Genomic DNA, 18507 nt, shown 5'->3' with positions numbered 1-18507 from the left:
TTTCTTTCCCAATTCAATTATAAATCATTTGCCGGCCTCTAATTCAGATCATTGTCCTCTTTTATTATCCACTGCTGGTTCGTATTTTAATTTTCCCAAGCCTTTTAGATTTGAAGCTTTTTGGACTAGGGATCGGTCCAGTTATGCGGTTGTAGCTGAAGCTTGGCTTTCGAATATAGAAGGTTCTCCTGCCTTTTTGTTGAGCAAAAAGTGGAAGAAGACGAAAGGGGCCCTTAAACATTGGAATACTCATCATTTTGGGAATATTCAATTGAAGATTAAGTCTTTGATGTCTGATATTAGTGTGATCCAATCTAGTCCTCATTTTGCTGCTAATGTGGTTAAGGAGACAGCTCTTCAAGAAGCTTTGCAGGAACAATTATTGCGAGAGGAAGCACTTTGGAAGCAAAAATCCAGAGAATTGTGGCTCACTTGTACTGATTTAAATACGAAATTCTCCATGCTTCCACAGCTTGTAGACGCAGGTATAATTCTATTTCTTCTTTGAAGAATTTGGATGGTTTTGTTATTATTGGGAGAGAGAACATTGGTTCTAGTTTGGTGAATCATTTTAGTTCTCTTTTTTCGACTACTAATCCCATCTTAGATGAGGGTATTGCGGAGTTGGTGGATGTGGTTATTACTGATGAAGGTGAAATCTTTTCTGCAATTTCTGATTTAGGTTTGAACAAAGCACCAGGACCTGATGGTATGACTGGTTTGTTTTATAAGTCTTACTGGCCGATTGTGAAATGTAGTGTTGTTGCTTCGATTCAGTCTTTTTTTAGAGGATGTTATATGTTGAAGGAATTTAATCATACTAATATTTCTCTCAGTCTAAAGATTGATAATCCTTCTCAGGTTAATCATTTTTGACCTATAAGTCTTACCAACTTCAATTACAAGATTATTTCTAAAATCTTGTCCAATCGTCTTAAACCTCTTCTGCATAAGATCATTTCTCCTACTCAGTCTGCCTTCCTTAAGGGTCGTTCAATTCATGATAATACTATCTTGGCACATGAGATTTTCCACTCCATGAAACAAAAAAAAAAAAAAAAAAGAAAAGAAAAGAAAAGGGAATGGTGGTCTTATGGCTGTGAAGTTAGACATGGAGAAAGCTTTTGATTCGATGGAATGGGATTTCATTTTGAAGATTTTGTCTCTGCTTGGTTTTAGTTCTTGATGGATTCAATGGATTATTCAATGTATAATGACTTCTTCTTTCTCCATCCTTCTTGATGGTGCTCTGTATGGTAAGTTTTACCCTACTAAGGGTCTTCGGCAAGGTGATCCTCTGTCTCCTTTTCTCTTTATCTTGGATTCTGAAATTTTTTCTTGACTAATTTTCAAAGAGGAATCTCAGGGATGTTTACATGGTATCAAGATTGCGAGACTTAGTCCTCCTATCTCTCATCTTTTGTTTGTCGATGATGTTATGATCTTTTCTCGGGCTACTTCCAATGAAGCTAATGTTATTCTACATTGTCTTTCTGTTTATTCTCTTTGGTTTGGACAACACATAAATTTGTCTAAGTCTGCCGTGTTTTTTAGCAAGAATTGTCATCATTCTGTTAAAAGGTCCATTAAGAGTATTTTGAATCTTCCTCTTATTCCTGCTAAGGCTAAATATCTTGGCATTCCCCTTTTTATGCGTCGGAAGAAGAAAGATACATTTATTGAACTTAAAGATCGGATTTTTGCCAAAATTACTGGTTGGAAAGCTCGTCTTTTATCCAGACGGCCTGGACAACTCTTGTTAAATCTGTTGTCAATGCTATTCCCACATATATTATGTCTCTCTTTCTTCTGCCCAAGTATTTTTGTTCGGAGATTAATACTTTGATACGAAAATTTTGGTGGGGGTTTTCCTCAAGACAAGAATCATAATCTTTCTTTTCTCTCTTGGGATAATATATGTTCACTGAAGGCTTTGGGTGGTTTAGGGCTTTGTTCTATGGAATTTCAGAATAGCTCCTTGTTGGGTGGGCTTGGTTGGAAGATGACTACTAATCAACCTCTCTTTTGGGTAGATGCTCTTAGAGGTAAATATCTTTAGCATGGTATTTCTTTTCTAAATGCTCCTTTTAATTCTCTATCTTCTGGGATTTGGAAAGGTTTGTTGAAAAATAGGAAAGTGGTGGAGTTGGGTGCTTGCATTTCTATTTCTAATGGACTGAATATTGATGTCTGGAATTCTCATTGGATTCCTACTTTGCCAAATTTTAAGCCTAGGCCGAATGTTAATTTGTTAGAGTGTCCTCCCTTCACAATGGCTGAATTGATTCTTCCTGGTGTTAGAGCTTGGAATTTGAAGTTATTGTATGATCTGTTTGATACTGATTCAGTTCAGAATATTTTGAATATTCATATTCCTCAGGTTACCTCATTTGATAAGTGGTTGTGGGCTCCATCTCCTTCAGGTCTTTTTTCAGTTAAATCTGCTCATATGTTAGTTTCAGCTTCCTCTTCTGGTAGAAGTTCTCCTTTTTATCCTAAGGCTTGGTTTATGTTGTGGGGTCTTAAGCTTCAAGCTAGGCTTAAACATCTGCTTTGGAAGATAGCTTGGGATATATTGCCTTCTCGTACAAATATTGGGAGATTTGTTTCGAGTGTTGATTTGAACTCATGGGTTTGTCCCTTCTATAAAGGTCCTCAGGAGACTTTGAGTCATCTATTCTTGGAGTGTGATTTGGATAGACTGCTTTGGTGGAATTCCCCTTGGCCTCTTATTACCTCAAGCCTTGTTGCTAGACCTATTGCTGATTGGATTGCTGCTATTGTTAATCCTGCTGTGTTGCTAGCAATTCCTAGGAAAGAGGTTCAGAAATTTCAAATTTTTCCAGCTCTTACTTTGGATTTCATTTGGTTGTCTAGAAACAAGTTAATCTTTGAAGGATTGAAACTTGATCCTGTAAAAGCTTCCAAGATGATAGCTGCTTCTCTGGAATTGCATTTGAGGGCTTGGAGTGGCTTTGTTCTTCATTCTTTTTGGTCTGCTCCTCCTTCTGGTGTTGTCAAAGGGAATTTTGATGTTGCTATTATGGAGGATTTTGCTGTTGTTAGCGATTCTACTGGTAATATTATTGGTGCTGCTACTCAGAAGTTTTTCTTCACGGATGTTGGTATGGGGGAAGATGTTGCTGCCCTATTAACCACACGGTTGACTGCTGTTTGTGGAGTGACTTCTTTTGTTTTTGAAGGGGATGCTCTTTTGGTTGTATTAGCTATTAATACTCTTATTTTTTCCTCTTGGAATTTTGCTAGTTTTCTCTCTAATATTAACTTAGTTCTATCTTCCTTTCATAGCTGGTCTGCTGTGAAGGTGTCTAGATGTGCAAATTTTCGTGCACATGTGTTAGCAAAATGAGACCTTGTGTTTGGAAGCATTTCCATAGGATCTCCCATTCTCTCTTCTATTCGGATCAAGAATGGGAAAAATCCTCCCTTGTAGTTCCTTTTTTCCTCGTCAATTAGGAAAAAAAAAAAACTGGCGCTGCATAAGGAAGTAGAGAGAGGCCAGGGGTTCTGAAAAAAGCACTATGATAATGGTGTTTGATAAAAGTGTTGGCAAAAATATTATTAAAAGAATGAAAAATAATATTTAAAAGAAAGTAGATAAGAGAATCGAGGATATGTTGGAATGTGTATGGAAAAGGCATAGCTAAAGTAGTGTATGAAGATGTAAATACATTTATATTTTCCTCTTAAAAATAACGTGTATGCACCCATTCCATAAACAAATTTGGAAAAAGGCTTTTAATTATTAAATTTTACGAAAATCGAACGATCAAACTTGGAACATAACATTCAAACGTTTTGATGATGGGTTTGATTATGGGAAAATAAAAGCTACCACCTTTGATGTTTTAAAACAATGCATGAGTATGGACTTGGTTGATATGTGTGTGTATGATACATTATGTGTATTAGGGTTTGAAAAATAATAGACAGACTACTTTTTTGCTGCATCATTAAGGTAAAGTAGCAGCGATGTGTGGAATATACAAAAATTTAATCGACCTTATATAAATTCGGTCGGAGCGTTACATCAATCACCTTTCAAAGGTCAATTGAAGGTGGCCAAACAATCCATTTTGACTATTAGGGGTAGTTCGGGAGCAAACAAAGCCAGGTTCAAGGTGGTCGAATTGCCCCGGCCTATTTGGTGGATCAGCCATAGGGAAGGTTTGGTCACCTTCAAAGATCAGGTTAGGGTGGCCGAACTACCACTATCTTTGGACACAAGGGGACGTTCAACCACAACCAAATGTTAGGTTGGTTTGGCCAAACTATTACTTTTGATCATAGCGGTGGTTTAGCTCATAGTTTATAGACCAAATTGAGGATGGCTAGACCACCTTTAAATATTTGAATCTTAAAATACTGTTATCTTCTTATCTTAAACTAGGTCTTCTACATGCTTTAGATCTAATGCCTTATCTAGTGGAAAAGAAGGATTTAAAATAGGTAATCCAATACTTCAAAGCAGCCGAGCCATCCTTTCTTATGTGTTGTGGCCTTGTGGGTCATTTATTTGAAATAAATAGCCCATATTAATGCACTTGTTGCGTTCTAAGTACTGCGCACAATCTTGATCCGTTTTTCTTTTTTGCTTCTCAATCCTATCCTCCTTTGACTATGTAACGGCTATATTGGCTGGAAGGGTTTTTATGGAACTTTGAAAAAGAGCCGTTGATGGAGGGATACAGTAGCGTGCTGAGAGGAGGCGTTAGGGTTTTCAAAGGAGAAAGGAAGAGATGAGTCACAGCAAAGTTGTATGGAAGATGGGCGTGTGAGAAGGCCAAGGTGACAGCTAGAGGAGGGTTAGATGTGGGTTACAGCTGGAGTTAGTTGGCATCCAGATTCATTGTATTTGGAGTCAGTTGAAGGAGACACGTGGATGCATAATCAGGTGTGTGGATTCGAGCTTATTGGGCTAAGGAGCACATGGGTTGAACGGCCAAACTGAATGGGTTGGGCGTTAGAAGTTTGTTGGGCCAGAAACCTTGTATATAATGCAATCCTGTAGAAGTTGGAGGGCATTCAGAATATTGATGTATAATGATAGCTTAGTTCCTGTTAGCTAGCTTAGTTGATAATTGGAGGCCCGGTCTACCTCGAATCAGACCAGTTCTTGTAAAAGAATCATTCTATTCTCAATCAATGCAATTCAGTATTTCTCATTGAGTTCCATTGTTGATTTCTTACAAAAGTTACAGAAAAGCCATATAAAAATAACTGAAGTGTTACAAGTGGTATCAGAGCTCAAACGATTCTTCATCCATTGCTTCCATGGCAGAAGGCACGAGAATTCATCAGCTTACAGAGAATGTTAATGGGCTGGAAAAAAAGTGTGATGACTTAGCTCAAGCACAAGCTCAATTTGCTGCACAGATAGTTGCTTCACAGGCCCAGATGCAGAGTCAAATTCAGTTGCTCGTGGATCAGATGAAGTTACAGAATGAGAAACTTGTTCCTCCTGTGCAACCGGTTCAACAGAATGCAGATGCAATGCAGTGGCAGGATCGGAATACCTACAATACAGAAAGAATTCACATGGGTGAGAGCAGTCATTCCAAGAATGTAGAAGTGGAAGTCCCAATTCCTAATGTTGATCAGCAAGATACCATGGGTTGGGGTTATCAGCCAAGGAACAGAGGGGATGAGAAAAGCAATTCAAACATTCCTCCTTGGGGTTTTCAACCTGAAAACAGAGGAGCATGGGGGTTACAGCAGGATAATGGCAGACCTCATGGATATGGTGTTGTTCATCAAGATAGGGGAGCATGGGGATTCAATCATGATAATGGAAGAGCACAGATGCAGCCTAATCAATTTCCACAGGATGATCCTCGCAATTTATTTCCAAGGTCAGCAAAAATGATTTTTCCTAAGTTTGATGGAGGTGAGCCTTCTGAATGGATTTATAAGGCTAATCAATATTTTTTTGTTTACAATACTCCACCTGAATTCAAGAACTTATTAGCCTCTTATAACATGGAAGGGAAGGCCTTAGTTTGGTTTCAGGATTTGTTTCATTCAGGGCAATTACCTAATTGGGATGCCTTGACTCAAGCTTTGTTGGAAAGATTTGGGTCAAGTGCGTATGATGATCCTATGGAGTCTTTAACACGGCTAAGACAGCAGACATCTGTGGAAGATTATAAAGGGAAATTTGAAATTCTTTCAAATAGATTGAGGGATTTGTCGGAAGGGTATAAGCTGAGTTGTTTTTTAAGTGGATTGAAAGAAGAAATCCGACTTCCAGTTCGTATGTTTGCTCCTAAGACGTTGCTTGCTGCTTATGGTTTAGCAAAAATTCAAGAGGAGTATGTTTTGAATTCTAGAAGAGCCTACAGATCTCCTGTTGGTAATTTTTCTAATGCTGGGAATTACAAGTCAGGGGGTCCACCAGCTCCTGGTTCTAGTGGAAATGGTGCTGGTTCAGTTAAATCAGCAGTTCCTATTCAAAAAATTTCACAAGCTCAGATGGAAGAAAGAAGGAAAAAGGGTTTATGCTATAGCTGTGATGCTAAATGGCATACTGGTCACAAGTGTCCTAACCCTAGATTATTTGTCATAGAAAGTGTGGAGTTGATTGAAGAGGAAAAGGCTGCCCCCTTCCTGGAACAGCAGGAATTAATGGAGTTTGATTACAATGATGGGCATCCTGAAATCTCCTTACATGCAATTACAGGTAGTAATCATCCCAAGACTATGAGGATTATTGGGAAAATAGGCAATCAAAGAATTGTGATCCTTATTGATAGTGGCAGTACGCACAATTTTCTTGACTCTTCTATTATGAAGCATTCTCAATTGCCTTTGGTTAAAGGGAATCAGATTAGAGTTCAGATTGCAAATGGTGATCATATAGTCAGTGAAGGCAAATGTGTTGGGGTGCAGGTAGAAGTACAGAATTTCCAATTCATCACAGATGCTTTTGTGATTGTTTTAGCTGGTTGTGATATGGTATTGGGGGTCCAGTGGTTAGTATCCTTGGGTTCTATTCTCTGGAACTTTAAGGACTTAACTATGGAATTTTCTATTGACAATAACAGCTTTCGTTTACAGGGGTTAGCTACTCCTAAGCTGTTGCTGGAAGCTAATGATGCAGAAGGTACGCAGGAAGGGAACAAGGGTATTTTCCTGCAATTATTGAATGAAGTTGAGGATTCTGTAGCTGTAAAGGAGAACATGGTTGTTTCAGCTATTGTGGAAGAATTTTCGGATGTTTTTGCTGAACCTACGGGGTTGCCTCCTAGTAGAAGTCATGATCACGCAATTGTCCTCAAACAAGATGCTCAACCGGTTAGTGTTCGCCCATACCGGTATCCCTACTATCAAAAGGAGGAGATTGAAAAAATTGTTAGGGAATTATTAGAAGCTGGGGTCATTCAACCATCTCAAAGCCCCTTTTCATCCCCTGTTTTATTGGTTCGAAAGGCTGACGGTTCTTGGCGAATGTGTATGGATTACAGGGTGCTTAACAAGGAAACAGTGAAGGATAAGTTTCCAATTCCGGTTATTGACGAATTATTGGACGAGTTACATGGTTCTCGAATTTATTCTAAGCTGGATTTACGCTCGGGATACCATCAGATTTTGGTTAAGCCGGAGGATGTTCCTAAAACAGCCTTTAGGACCCACGAAGGCCATTACGAGTTCCTTGTGATGCCCTTTAGGCTGACTAACGCGCCATCAACCTTTCAAAGTTTAATGAATGATATTTTTCGTCCTTATTTGCGAAAATTCATTCTAGTCTTCTTTGATGATATCCTTATTTACAGCAGTAATGTGGAGGATCACTTTAGGCATTTACGGGTGACGTTGGGGGTACTTCAAACTCACCAACTTTATGCTAAGAAGAGTAAGTGCAGATTTGGGTGTTCAGAAATTGAATATTTGGGACATATGATTTCATCAAATGGTGTACGGGCTGATTCCAAGAAGCTACAGGCAATGTTGGAGTGGCCTCGCCCTAAATCCCTAAAAGCCTTGAGGGGGTTTCTAGGCCTAACAGGTTATTATCGGAAGTTTGTGCAGGGGTATGGGAGTATTGCAGCTCCCCTTACTCAGTTGTTGAAGAAGAACTCTTTTAATTGGGGGGATGAGGCGGAATCTGCTTTTGAAGCCCTAAAAAGAGCTGTGACTAACCCACCGGTTCTTGTTCTTCCGGATTTTTCAAAACCCTTCCTTGTTGAGTGTGACGCTTCGGGAAAGGGTATTGGTGCGGTTCTTATGCAACAACAGAGGCCTATTGCCTATTTCAGTCAGGCTCTTAAAGGAAGATTTTTGTTATTATCGACTTATGAGAAGGAGTTATTGGCATTGGTATCGGCTGTAAAAAAATGGCGACCCTATTTGTTGGGACATCCATTTACAATTAAGACAGATCATCAGAGTCTTAAATTTCTGTTGGAACAGAAAATTGGTACTCCTATGCAGCAGAGATGGGTTTCTAAACTCCTAGGATATGATTTCCTAGTGGAGTATAAGAAAGGGCAGGATAATAAAGTGGCGGATGCCCTGTCCAGAAGATTTGACGACGACGAGACAGTTCAGTTGTCAGTCATTTCATATCCTACCCTTGAGTGGCTAAAGGAGTTGAAGGACAGTTATCTAACTGATACCTATATGCTGGAAATAATGAAGAAGTTTCATGCTGGGGTCTTAAGTCCTAAGTTTTCCCTTCGAGATGATATCCTATTGTATAAGGATCGCCTTTACATAGGGCCTACTTTGAGAGCAAAAGTTTTGCAGTTCATTCATGCTAGCCCAGTAGCTGGACATGCTGGCTATGATAAAACAATCCATCGAGCTAGAAAGGATTTCTACTGGCAGGGAATGAAATCAGATATCAGAAAGTTTATAAGGGAATGTGACACTTGTCAAAGGGTTAAGTCTGAAAATGTCTCACCAGCAGGGTTATTACAACCCTTGCCAATTCCAGCTCGGCCATGGCTTAGTATATCTATGGATTTTATAGATGGGTTACCCTTGTCAATGGGTTACAGTGTGATTTGGGTAGTTGTGGACCGATTGACTAAGTTTGCTCATTTCCTACCTTTGAAGCATCCGTATACAGCAGAAAAGTTAGCTGAGTTGTTTATTTCACAGCTATTCAAAATTCATGGTATGCCTACTTCTATCATTTCAGACAGAGATCCAACATTTACAAGTAAATTTTGGACAGAAATTTTCAAAGCCCAAGGGGTGTTTCTAGCTTTCAGTTCAGCTTATCATCCACAAACAGACGGTCAATCAGAAGCAGTCAATAAGTATTTGGAAAATTATCTACGTTGTATGATATGTGATAAACCTAAAGAATGGGTTAATTGGCTACCATTGGCAGAATATTGCTACAATACTGCATACCATCATTCTACCAAAATGACGCCTTTTGAGGCCATGTTTGGTTACTTACCTCCCCGGCTGCTTACCTACAGCCCGGGGACTACTCAGATTGCTGCAGTGGATCATCAGCTCCAAAATCGGGAGGTTTTGTTGAAGCTTCTCCGGGAAAACCTACAGGCAAGCCAGAATAGAATGAAAAAATATTCTGACCTCAAACGGACTGACCGTAATTTTGAAATTGGGGATTGGGTTTTCTTACGTTTACAACCCTATCGCCAAGCTTCGGTGACTTTTCGCAGACACTTGAAGCTTTCCCCTAGGTTTTTTGGTCCGTTCCAGATTTTGCAGAAAATTGGTCAGGTTGCTTATCGTCTGGATCTGCCGGTGGGGTCCCTTATTCACCCTGTATTTCATGTATCTCAGTTGAAAGCTAAACTGGGTCGATCTTCCGTTGCAATTCCTCATCTTCCTCCCGTCGACGTTCATGGGGTGATTCAACCGGAACCGGAAGAAATTTTGGATCGTCGTTCTCGGAAGGTCAAAAACCGTGCTATGGTGGAAATTTTGGTCCGCTGGAGTGGCCAGAATCGGGAAGAGGCATCATGGGAAGATTATCACCGTCTGCGAAATTTATACCCACACCTTGTGGGCAAGGTGTTTTAATGGGGAGGGTATTGTAACGGCTATATTGGCTGGAAGGGTTTTTATGGAACTTTGAAAAAGAGCCGTTGATGGAGGGATACAGTAGCGTGCTGAGAGGAGGTGTTAGGGTTTTCAAAGGAGAAAGGAAGAGATGAGTCACAGCAAAGTTGTATGGAAGATGGGCGTGTGAGAAGGCCAAGGTGACAGCTAGAGGAGGGTTAGATGTGGGTTACAGCTGGAGTTAGTTGGCATCTAGATTCATTGTATTTGGAGTCAGTTGAAGGAGACACGTGGATGCATAATCAGGTGTGTGGATTCGAGCTTATTGGGCTAAGGAGCACATGGGTTGAACGGCCAAACTGAATGGGTTGGGCGTTAGAAGTTTGTTGGGCCAGAAACCTTGTATATAATGCAATCCTGTAGAAGTTGGAGGGCATTCAGAATATTGATGTATAATGATAGCTTAGTTCCTGTTAGCTAGCTTAGTTGATAATTGGAGGCCCGGTCTACCTCAAATCAGACCAGTTCTTGTAAAAGAATCATTCTATTCTCAATCAATGCAATTCAGTATTTCTCATTGAGTTCCATTGTTGATTTCTTACAAAAGTTACAGAAAAGCCATATAAAAATAACTGAAGTGTTACATACTAATCTTTTTTCTTCTCAATCCTATCTTCCTTTGACTAAGCTTTTTTGCAGTTAAATTCTCATTAGCTCTTTTTTTTTTTGAAATAAAAATTGGATATATATTTTGTTCAATATTTGTTTCTTTTCCTTCTTAGACAATGGAGAGAAGGCAAAAGAAAAGTTCAGAAAGAAAAAAAAGAAAGATAGATATATATCATTCTCGTAGAAAGGCACAACTTCATTTTCATCTAAAATTTAGCAGACAACCAAGTTTCTTTCTTATTCCTTTAATAGAAAGGAACAATTTCATCAAACATTTAGCAGACACAACAAAGTGTCTTTCTTATTCCTATAATAGAAAGGCACCATTTCATCTAACATTTAGCAGATACACAATACATGCTCTTCTGACAAAACGCTCAGGACACAGACCAAACAATCCTAAAGGATAAACATGAGGACCATAAACCTTACTCTATTCCAAACCCCTTATCTTCCTCAAATCCAAGACAGACTCATAAATCTTCTTCTGGTCAGGAAGAGACTTGGCAACACTCTCCTTTTGCATGCACCTCTTAGCCCATGCAATAATCTTGGGGCACTCTGTCTCCATGTTGAATTTGCCAAAAGTCTCATACACATAGAACCAGCTGTAGAAGGTGATGAGGGCAATGTCGACAAGCCCAAATTTTTCACCCCCAAAGTAAGGCTTGTCACCAAGCTCTCTCTCCAATGTCTTATATATTTCCAAAAAATCCTTCTTTGCTGCCTCCTGCTCTTCTCCATTGATGGCCCATAACTTCCTTGCAGGACCATACACCTGCATTTTGCACTCGCATGAAGTGGTCAAATACAGAGTAGAGTCATCATGCTAAATGAATCTTTCCTATGAAATAGTAAATTCAAATAAATAATCCAGTTATTCAAATCAGAATTTTTAAAATTTCTTAAGTAATTTCATAGTAGAATTATTAACATTTTAATAATTACTCTTAATTAATAGTTTAGATCTTATTATCCCACGTACATATAAATTCTTGAAATTCTAATCATTATAATTAAATAGTTCAGATCTTATTATCCCAAATTCAACAAAAACGTAAGAAATAATGAATTAAAGCTTTAGAACACAGTTTCTCAAGAGCAGTTTGAGGCAATGAAAAAATACCAGTTGATGGGGAAGAGATTAGGAGGACAATTTTTGAGATGAGGAACAATGAGGCCCCAGGTCTAGATGGATTTACAGTAGAATTCTTCAAGAAAGCTTGGCCTATCGTGGGTGGTGATGTGATTTTTGCTATAAAGTCTTTCTTTGAGTCAGGTATGTTGCTTAAGGAGGTTAATGCGACTATTATTACTTTGGTTCCTAAGAAGCTTAACCCTTCAACAATGGGGGATTTTTATTTAATGCTGCAATCTTATGTACAAATGTATCAATGAGATCTTGGCAAATAGGCTGGTTCCTTGTTTTGATGGGTTTATTAATTTGAATCAAACTGCGTTCGTCCCTAACCCAAGCATTTCAGAGAATGTATTTTTGGCTCAAGAAATTCTTAGAGATTATCATAAGAAAGAAGGGAAACCTCTATGTACTTTGAAGATTGATCTCATAAAAGCTTATGATTCTGTAAATTGGGAATTTGTTTTGCATTACCTTTTTTGTTTTGGGATTCCTATTGAGTTCAGCAATTGGGTAAGGTCTTGTATTACTTCTCCTAGGTTTCCGTTGTTAAGTGTCCCCTTTCCTAAGGTGTCTTAGAGACAGGATTGGGCTTTTCCTCCCGCTGCCGCTCTGATGCAATATACGTGTTCGGACAATAGTGACACACGTGAAGGAACGCGTGTTAAGTGTCCCCATTTTCTAAGGCGTTTTTTGAGGATGAATAAGATTCAATGGACTTTAACATGGGCCCATTGATACTCTCAAAAAACGCCTTAGGAAAGAGGGACACTTAACACACCCCCTCACATGTGGCACTATTATCCAAACACGTGTATTGCATCAGAGCGGCAGCGGGAGAGAAGGCTCAATCCTTTCTCTAGGATGCCTTAGGAAATGGGACACTTAGTACGCCCCCTCACGTGTGGTACCAATGTCCAAACACGTGTATAGCACAGAGCAACCGCGGGAGGGAAGGCGCAATCCTCTCTCTAAAACGCCTTAGGAAAGGGGGACACTTCACAATCCCTCATGTGTGGCACTATTGTCCAAACACGTGTATTGCATCAAAGCGGTAGCGAGAGGGAAGACCCAGTACTTTCTCTAAGACGCCAAGAAATGGGAACACTTAACATCCGTGGCTTTAAATGGTATTCTTGAGGGTTATTTTGAAGGAAGGGGCTTTGGCAAGGAGACCCCTTGTCTCCTTACCTATTTGTGATTGCCATGAAAATTTTGACTTGTTTGTTGAAGGAGTGTGCTGAGGAGCAAAGAGGTTTTTAAGTGTCATCCTCGTTGTGCAAGTCTTAAGCTAACACGTGTGCTTCGCAGATGCCTTGTTAGTCTTTACTGAAGGTAATCCCGAGTCTGTAGCTGCTGTGCAGAATGTGCTTACTGAGTTCTGAACTCTTTCAGTTTTGAGATGCAATCTAGCAAAGAGCACAATTTTTGTAATGGTGTTTCTCAGAATATGAAGGATAGAATTCTGGGGTGCCTTCAAATGAAGGAGGGGAGATTGCCGGTACGTTATCTAGGGGTTCATCTAATTTCCACTGGGTTGACAGCAGCTGATTGCTCTTCATTGTTGGAGAAGATAACTAGGCGAATTGACTCTTGGATGTTTAAGAAGTTGTCGTTTGCTGGCAGATTGCAGCTTCTTATGTCAGTCTTATATAGCATTCTAGTGTATTAGACATGTATTTTCAATCTTCCAAAAAGAATCATCAAATTGATTGAACAAAAGCTTTGTCAGTTCCTTTGGAATGGGAACGATGAGGGTGTAGCTCGAGCTAGAGTAGCTTGGAAGTTATTATGTTCTCCGAGAGGGAGGAAGGCTTGGGAAATTAAAAAGTTGGAAGAGTAGAACCGTGCTTCAATTATGTGGGCACATTTGGAACTTGTTTGCCACAGCAGGCTCTCTATGGGTTGCTTGGGCTCATAGTAATATGCTTAAAGGCCGTAGCTTTTGGCTTGTAAATGTTCCTCAATCATGCTCTTGGTTTTGGAGGAAGTTACTGAAGTTAAGAGTGGAAGCAAATTTTTTTTTTTTTGAAATTTCATGTAGGCAATGGTAGGAAGATCCATCTCTGGACTGACTGGTGGCATCCAAGTGGTGTTTTGCTTGATAAGTTTGGTTATCGAGTAATCTATGATGCTCATAGTCGGCTTAATGCTAGACTATCTTCAGTTATAAGGGATAGTAACTGATTTTGGGGGCCGAGAAGGTCTCTGATTCTCTTGTGGAAATTCAAAGCAAGCTGTCCATGGTGGCTTTAGGTGATAATGATGTTCCGAAATGGGTGGTTTCTAAGTCTGGGACTTATTCTAGTGTTGATACTTGGGAAGCTCTTAGAGATAGTCATCATCCGGATGTGGAGTGGTGGCAGATGGTACGGTTTCTTCAGCAATTCCAAAGTATGCATTCATTTTGTGGTTGGTTATATGCAGCCTATGCATACTGCTTAGTTGGGGTCAAGGGGAGACCAAATGTATGTAATGTTAGGTAGGTATGGAGTAGAACGACCTGGGGGTCCATTATGCAGCTATGTGGTATGGCTAGTCCTCCTGTTTGTTGGGATGATGTGATTCTTGAAGGGCTAGCCTGCAGAACTGGAGAAAGGAAAGCTTTTAAAGCTCATGTCTGTAGGCTAGCTTTTGGAGCTACTGTGTACCCTATCTGGAGCAATAGAAATGCTCTAAGACGTGGCAATAAGCCTATGTCTGAAGAACAGCTGCTGCAGAAAATAAAATGGGATGTAAGGTGTCGTGTAATTGGGAAAGGCAAACTTAAAAGGAGTAAGGGAATTGAGAGTTGCTCTGTTTTCTGCTGTTTCAAGTGTAAAGAGTTTTGGTTGTGGTTATGAAATTGGCTCATTCATAAAAAATATATATAAAAAAAAAAATTTAAAGTTATAAGGGAGGTAAATATTGAGATGTTTTATCACTATAAATTAATCAATTACAAAAAAAAAAAAAATGAGCTTCACTAATTTGGGATGAGTTTCTTCGGTTTGAAAAAATTAAAATAACATTAGAAGAAAAAGAAAAGAAAGAAATTGCAGAGACTTTCTACCTTCTGATCAACAAAATCAGCCCAGAACTTGGCGTGAGCTCTGTGGTAAGGATCGGAGGGAAGCAACGGAGACTTGTCGTTCCAGACTTCGTCTATGTACTGAACGATGATGAGGGACTCACAGACCGGCTTCCCATTGTGGATGAGAACCGGGATCTTCTTGTGAACCGGGTTCATCTTGAGAAGCAGATCGCTCTTGTTCCACAAATCGTCCTCCTTAGACTCGTACTTGATCCCCTTCTCAGCCAGCGCGACCCTGACCCTCATCCCAAACATGCTGGGCCAGAAATCAAGCAGAACCACCTCGTCCGCCATTGTCACCCTCACACACCTCAAAAAGATTGAAGCAACTTGGGAAGCAAAGAGAAGTGGGATGGAGCAGCCAAAAAGAAAGGGTTTTGTTGGGCTTTTACTTGTATGAAAGGTTTGCAATGAAGGCGGGTTGTCTTGGGCTTTTCCTTACTTGTGTCGTTTTCTATGCATTTTCTTTCCCAGTGGAGGATTTTTTATGGTCTGTACATCTTTCTAAGCCGTTCCGGCGTGCTGGCGAGTGGCGACGTCAGTGGTTTCGTCATATGGCAAATGCGTCACGTAAGCTTTGATACAGTGCTGCGTGGGGTTTGACCGACGAGAAATGATAAAATTATAATCACCCACAAGTACTATCCCACAATCTCATGACATATAGCAACATTTCTAGACGCTTCATTTTTCTTCCCCTTCATTTTTTCTAAATGTAGGGAATAAAACTACTTTTTACTTCCCTATTAAAAAATACCCCACAACTTCTCTTCATTTTTTCCTATATCATTAAAATTTTATTTTGTTACTTTTACTTTAATTAAAAGTAAGAAAAGAAAGAGATAAAGTAAGAGAGAGATTATATTTTTAGAATAAACAATTGAATGGGAGGTGAACAGATAATTGTAGGGAAGCTGCTGTGGGATAGTTTTTTTGACTTTCTTAAAATTTTCCCTAAAATTTAGGGAACAGATCCCTTGTAGGGAAGCTGCTAGTAATGCTCTTAGATAAGATCCACGTGCATAAATTTGATGTGTCTTGATTGTGGGATAGTTGACAAATATGAATTGTGCATGAATCACTTCTCTTGACCGATTGCTTTTGTTTTTGGAAAAAGATTTTTTCATAACAATTTGGTGTATAATCTTTGCACAACAAGACTCATTGGTGAAATTTATACATGTGAACCCATATGCATGGATCCCACAAATAAGTTTTGTTATGCAAGTGTTGTGTACCAAACAATTCTTTTTGTTTTTTGAGAGCTTTTCCTTTTTTGGGCAAGTAGAAAAATGGTTTTACAGATTAAGAGTCCGTTTGTGTTTTTAAAAACGCAGTTAAGCATTTGGCAAAATCGCAGATTAGCATTTAAAATTCTGCGTTTTAATAAAAAATCACTTTGCATGCGATTTGAAAAAGCAGAAAACCGCGTTTTCAAAACACTATATTTTTAAAACGTAATTCTCAAACGATTTATTTTTTACAATTTAATTTAAAATCACACCTTTTACTTACGAATTCGCAATCTCAAACGCACCATATGAATCTTAGACAAATAAGTTGATTACATCACTACAAAAAAACTTGGTTTTTAGCCACGTGGCTACAGTACCCCAGTACTGTAGCCACGTGGTGATTTTGCTATGTGGGTAATCCACCACGTAGCGAAATGCTTTGCGTTGGTAATTAGCAACGTGTATAATTTCCACGTCACCAATTAGCCACATGGCAAATAAGTCACGTGACTAAAATATTCATTTTCTTTTCTTTTCCAAAAATTGAAATTTTTTTTGAATTTTTTTGAGGTTTGAAATTTTAGAAAAGTGGTTTATTGGCCACGTCACCAATTGGCCATGTGGCACATAAACCATGTTGCTAATTTATTAAAATTATTTTAAATTTTTTTTTTTTTTAGATTTAAAATTTTAGTCATGTGGTTTATTGGCCACGTGGGTAATTAGTTCCCTCCGATCCATTTCTAATTTCCCCACACTCCTTTAACTTTTCATTTCCCCCAGCCCCCCTCCCTTCTTTTTTTTTTTTTTTTTTTAAAAAAAAAAAAAAAAAAAAAAAAAAAAAAAAATTCCCCCTTGCCCCCTTTAACTTTTCTTTTCATTTTCATCTTCTTTAATTTTTTTCTTCCTTCTTCCCCTTTTTCCCATGGACGCCTTTTTTTTTCTTTTTTTCTTTTTTCGCTCGCACATACAGGGAGATGGAAGAGGGAGATTGAGAGAACTGGAGCGATTATGAGAGAGAGACGTGGTCGATGACGGATTTACACGTTGCTAAGTAACTACATGTATAAAAATACATGTTGCTAAGTGACATTTAGCAACAACTAGATTAAGTACGTGGGACCCATGCGGCTAGCAGTTAGCAACGTGGATGAGCCTCATCCACGTGGCTAATTGCATGTGACTAAATACGTGGCCCCAACCAGCATGTTACTTGTTAATTTTGCTTTGGTTTTGAAATTTCGAGGGAACATATTGCACCGTTGGTCTCTGTGTAGTATGCCATAATTATTTTTCACTCCCTATGATTTGAAAAGTGCATGGGAGGTCCTTGTGGTATGCAATAATTACAAATTGATCACTGGCGTCAAATTCTGTTAAAATTGTTAACAGATTCCGTCAAATGTCACGTCAGCGACATAGGTGTCTGGGGGTGGCGCGTGGCCACCCTTTCAGCTTCTTCTTTTTCTTTTTTTTTTTTTTGAATTTTAATTTTAATTTTTTTTTTAAAAAAAAATAAGTATTTTTATTTATTTTTTAATAAATTTATATTTTTTTTATTAAGATGGACACATGTTGCCATCTTATTGGCGACACGTGTCGCTGACGTGGTATTTGACAGAATCTGTTAAAAATTTTAACAGAATTTGACGCCAGGGATCGATTTATAATTATTGCATACAAAAAGGACTTCCCATGCACTTTTTAAACCATAGGGAGTGAAAAATAATTATGGCATACCACAGGGACCAACGGTGCAATTATCCCTTAAATTTATTCTAAGGAAAAAATATAAAAAATTGTGAATAGTGTATGACACTTTTGTAAACATTGTGAATAGTGATTTTTTTAGGGACATGTAATATATATATATATATATATATATATATATATATATATATATATATATATATATATATATATATATATATATATATATATTTATTTATTTATTTATTTTTTATGTATATGTATGAAATATATTCAGTCTAGAGTTATGGCATTCAAATTATGTTTATATATATAACAGGCGGTAAGTTTGTGGTTTCAAAAGGAAAAAATAATTATTATCTTTTCTCCTTTTAAACTATCATTCATTTATGCATTGTTCTTATAAACTATTACCTATTACACTCAACCTTCTTAAACTACAATTTTCTTGTAAAAAAAACCCTTGTCGTTAGTCAAAATCATTAAAAGGACTTGAAATTACAAAAATATCATAAGTATAGAAACTAAATTTACTTAAATACTTTAGAGTTAAAAGGTTCGAAAAAAAATAGGAAAAAACCACCAAAAGATTATTTTTTTAAAGGTTGAAGTTTTATATTTTTATTTAGATTTTATTATTTTTATTTAGTTGTTGATTTTTGTTTCTATTTGAGGTTATT

The 18507-nt window shown here is 38.3% G+C and overlaps 1 protein-coding gene across 1 annotated transcript; it reads right to left on the bottom strand.

Moving 5' to 3' along the window:
* Positions 1-10846: 10846 nt before the first annotated feature.
* On the bottom strand, positions 10847-15397 carry LOC133868739 (probable glutathione S-transferase parC). Its single transcript, XM_062305724.1, has 2 exons — positions 14862-15397; positions 10847-11449 (listed from the first exon to the last, which is right to left on the bottom strand). The coding sequence occupies exons 1-2, from the start codon at positions 15174-15176 to the stop codon at positions 11105-11107; spliced, it is 660 nt and encodes a 219-aa protein (XP_062161708.1). The 5' UTR covers positions 15177-15397; the 3' UTR covers positions 10847-11104.
* Positions 15398-18507: the final 3110 nt, after the last annotated feature.

The sequence above is a fragment of the Alnus glutinosa genome, chromosome 5, assembly GCF_958979055.1.
Source record: "Alnus glutinosa chromosome 5, dhAlnGlut1.1, whole genome shotgun sequence".
NCBI lineage: Eukaryota > Viridiplantae > Streptophyta > Magnoliopsida > Fagales > Betulaceae > Alnus > Alnus glutinosa.
Note: the sequence above shows the minus strand (reverse complement) of the source record. Positions and strands in the feature narration are given on the sequence as shown.

What these genes read in the sequence shown, in the direction of transcription:
- LOC133868739 (XM_062305724.1), bottom strand. Translation starts at nt 15,176, where the DNA reads ATGGCGGACGAGGTGGTTCTGCTTGATTTCTGGCCCAGCATGTTTGGG. An exon ending in CTGATTTTGTTGATCAGAAG is followed by an intron (nt 11,450 to 14,861) that starts GTAGAAAGTCTC and finishes TGCAAAATGCAG; the next exon opens with GTGTATGGTCCTGCAAGGAA.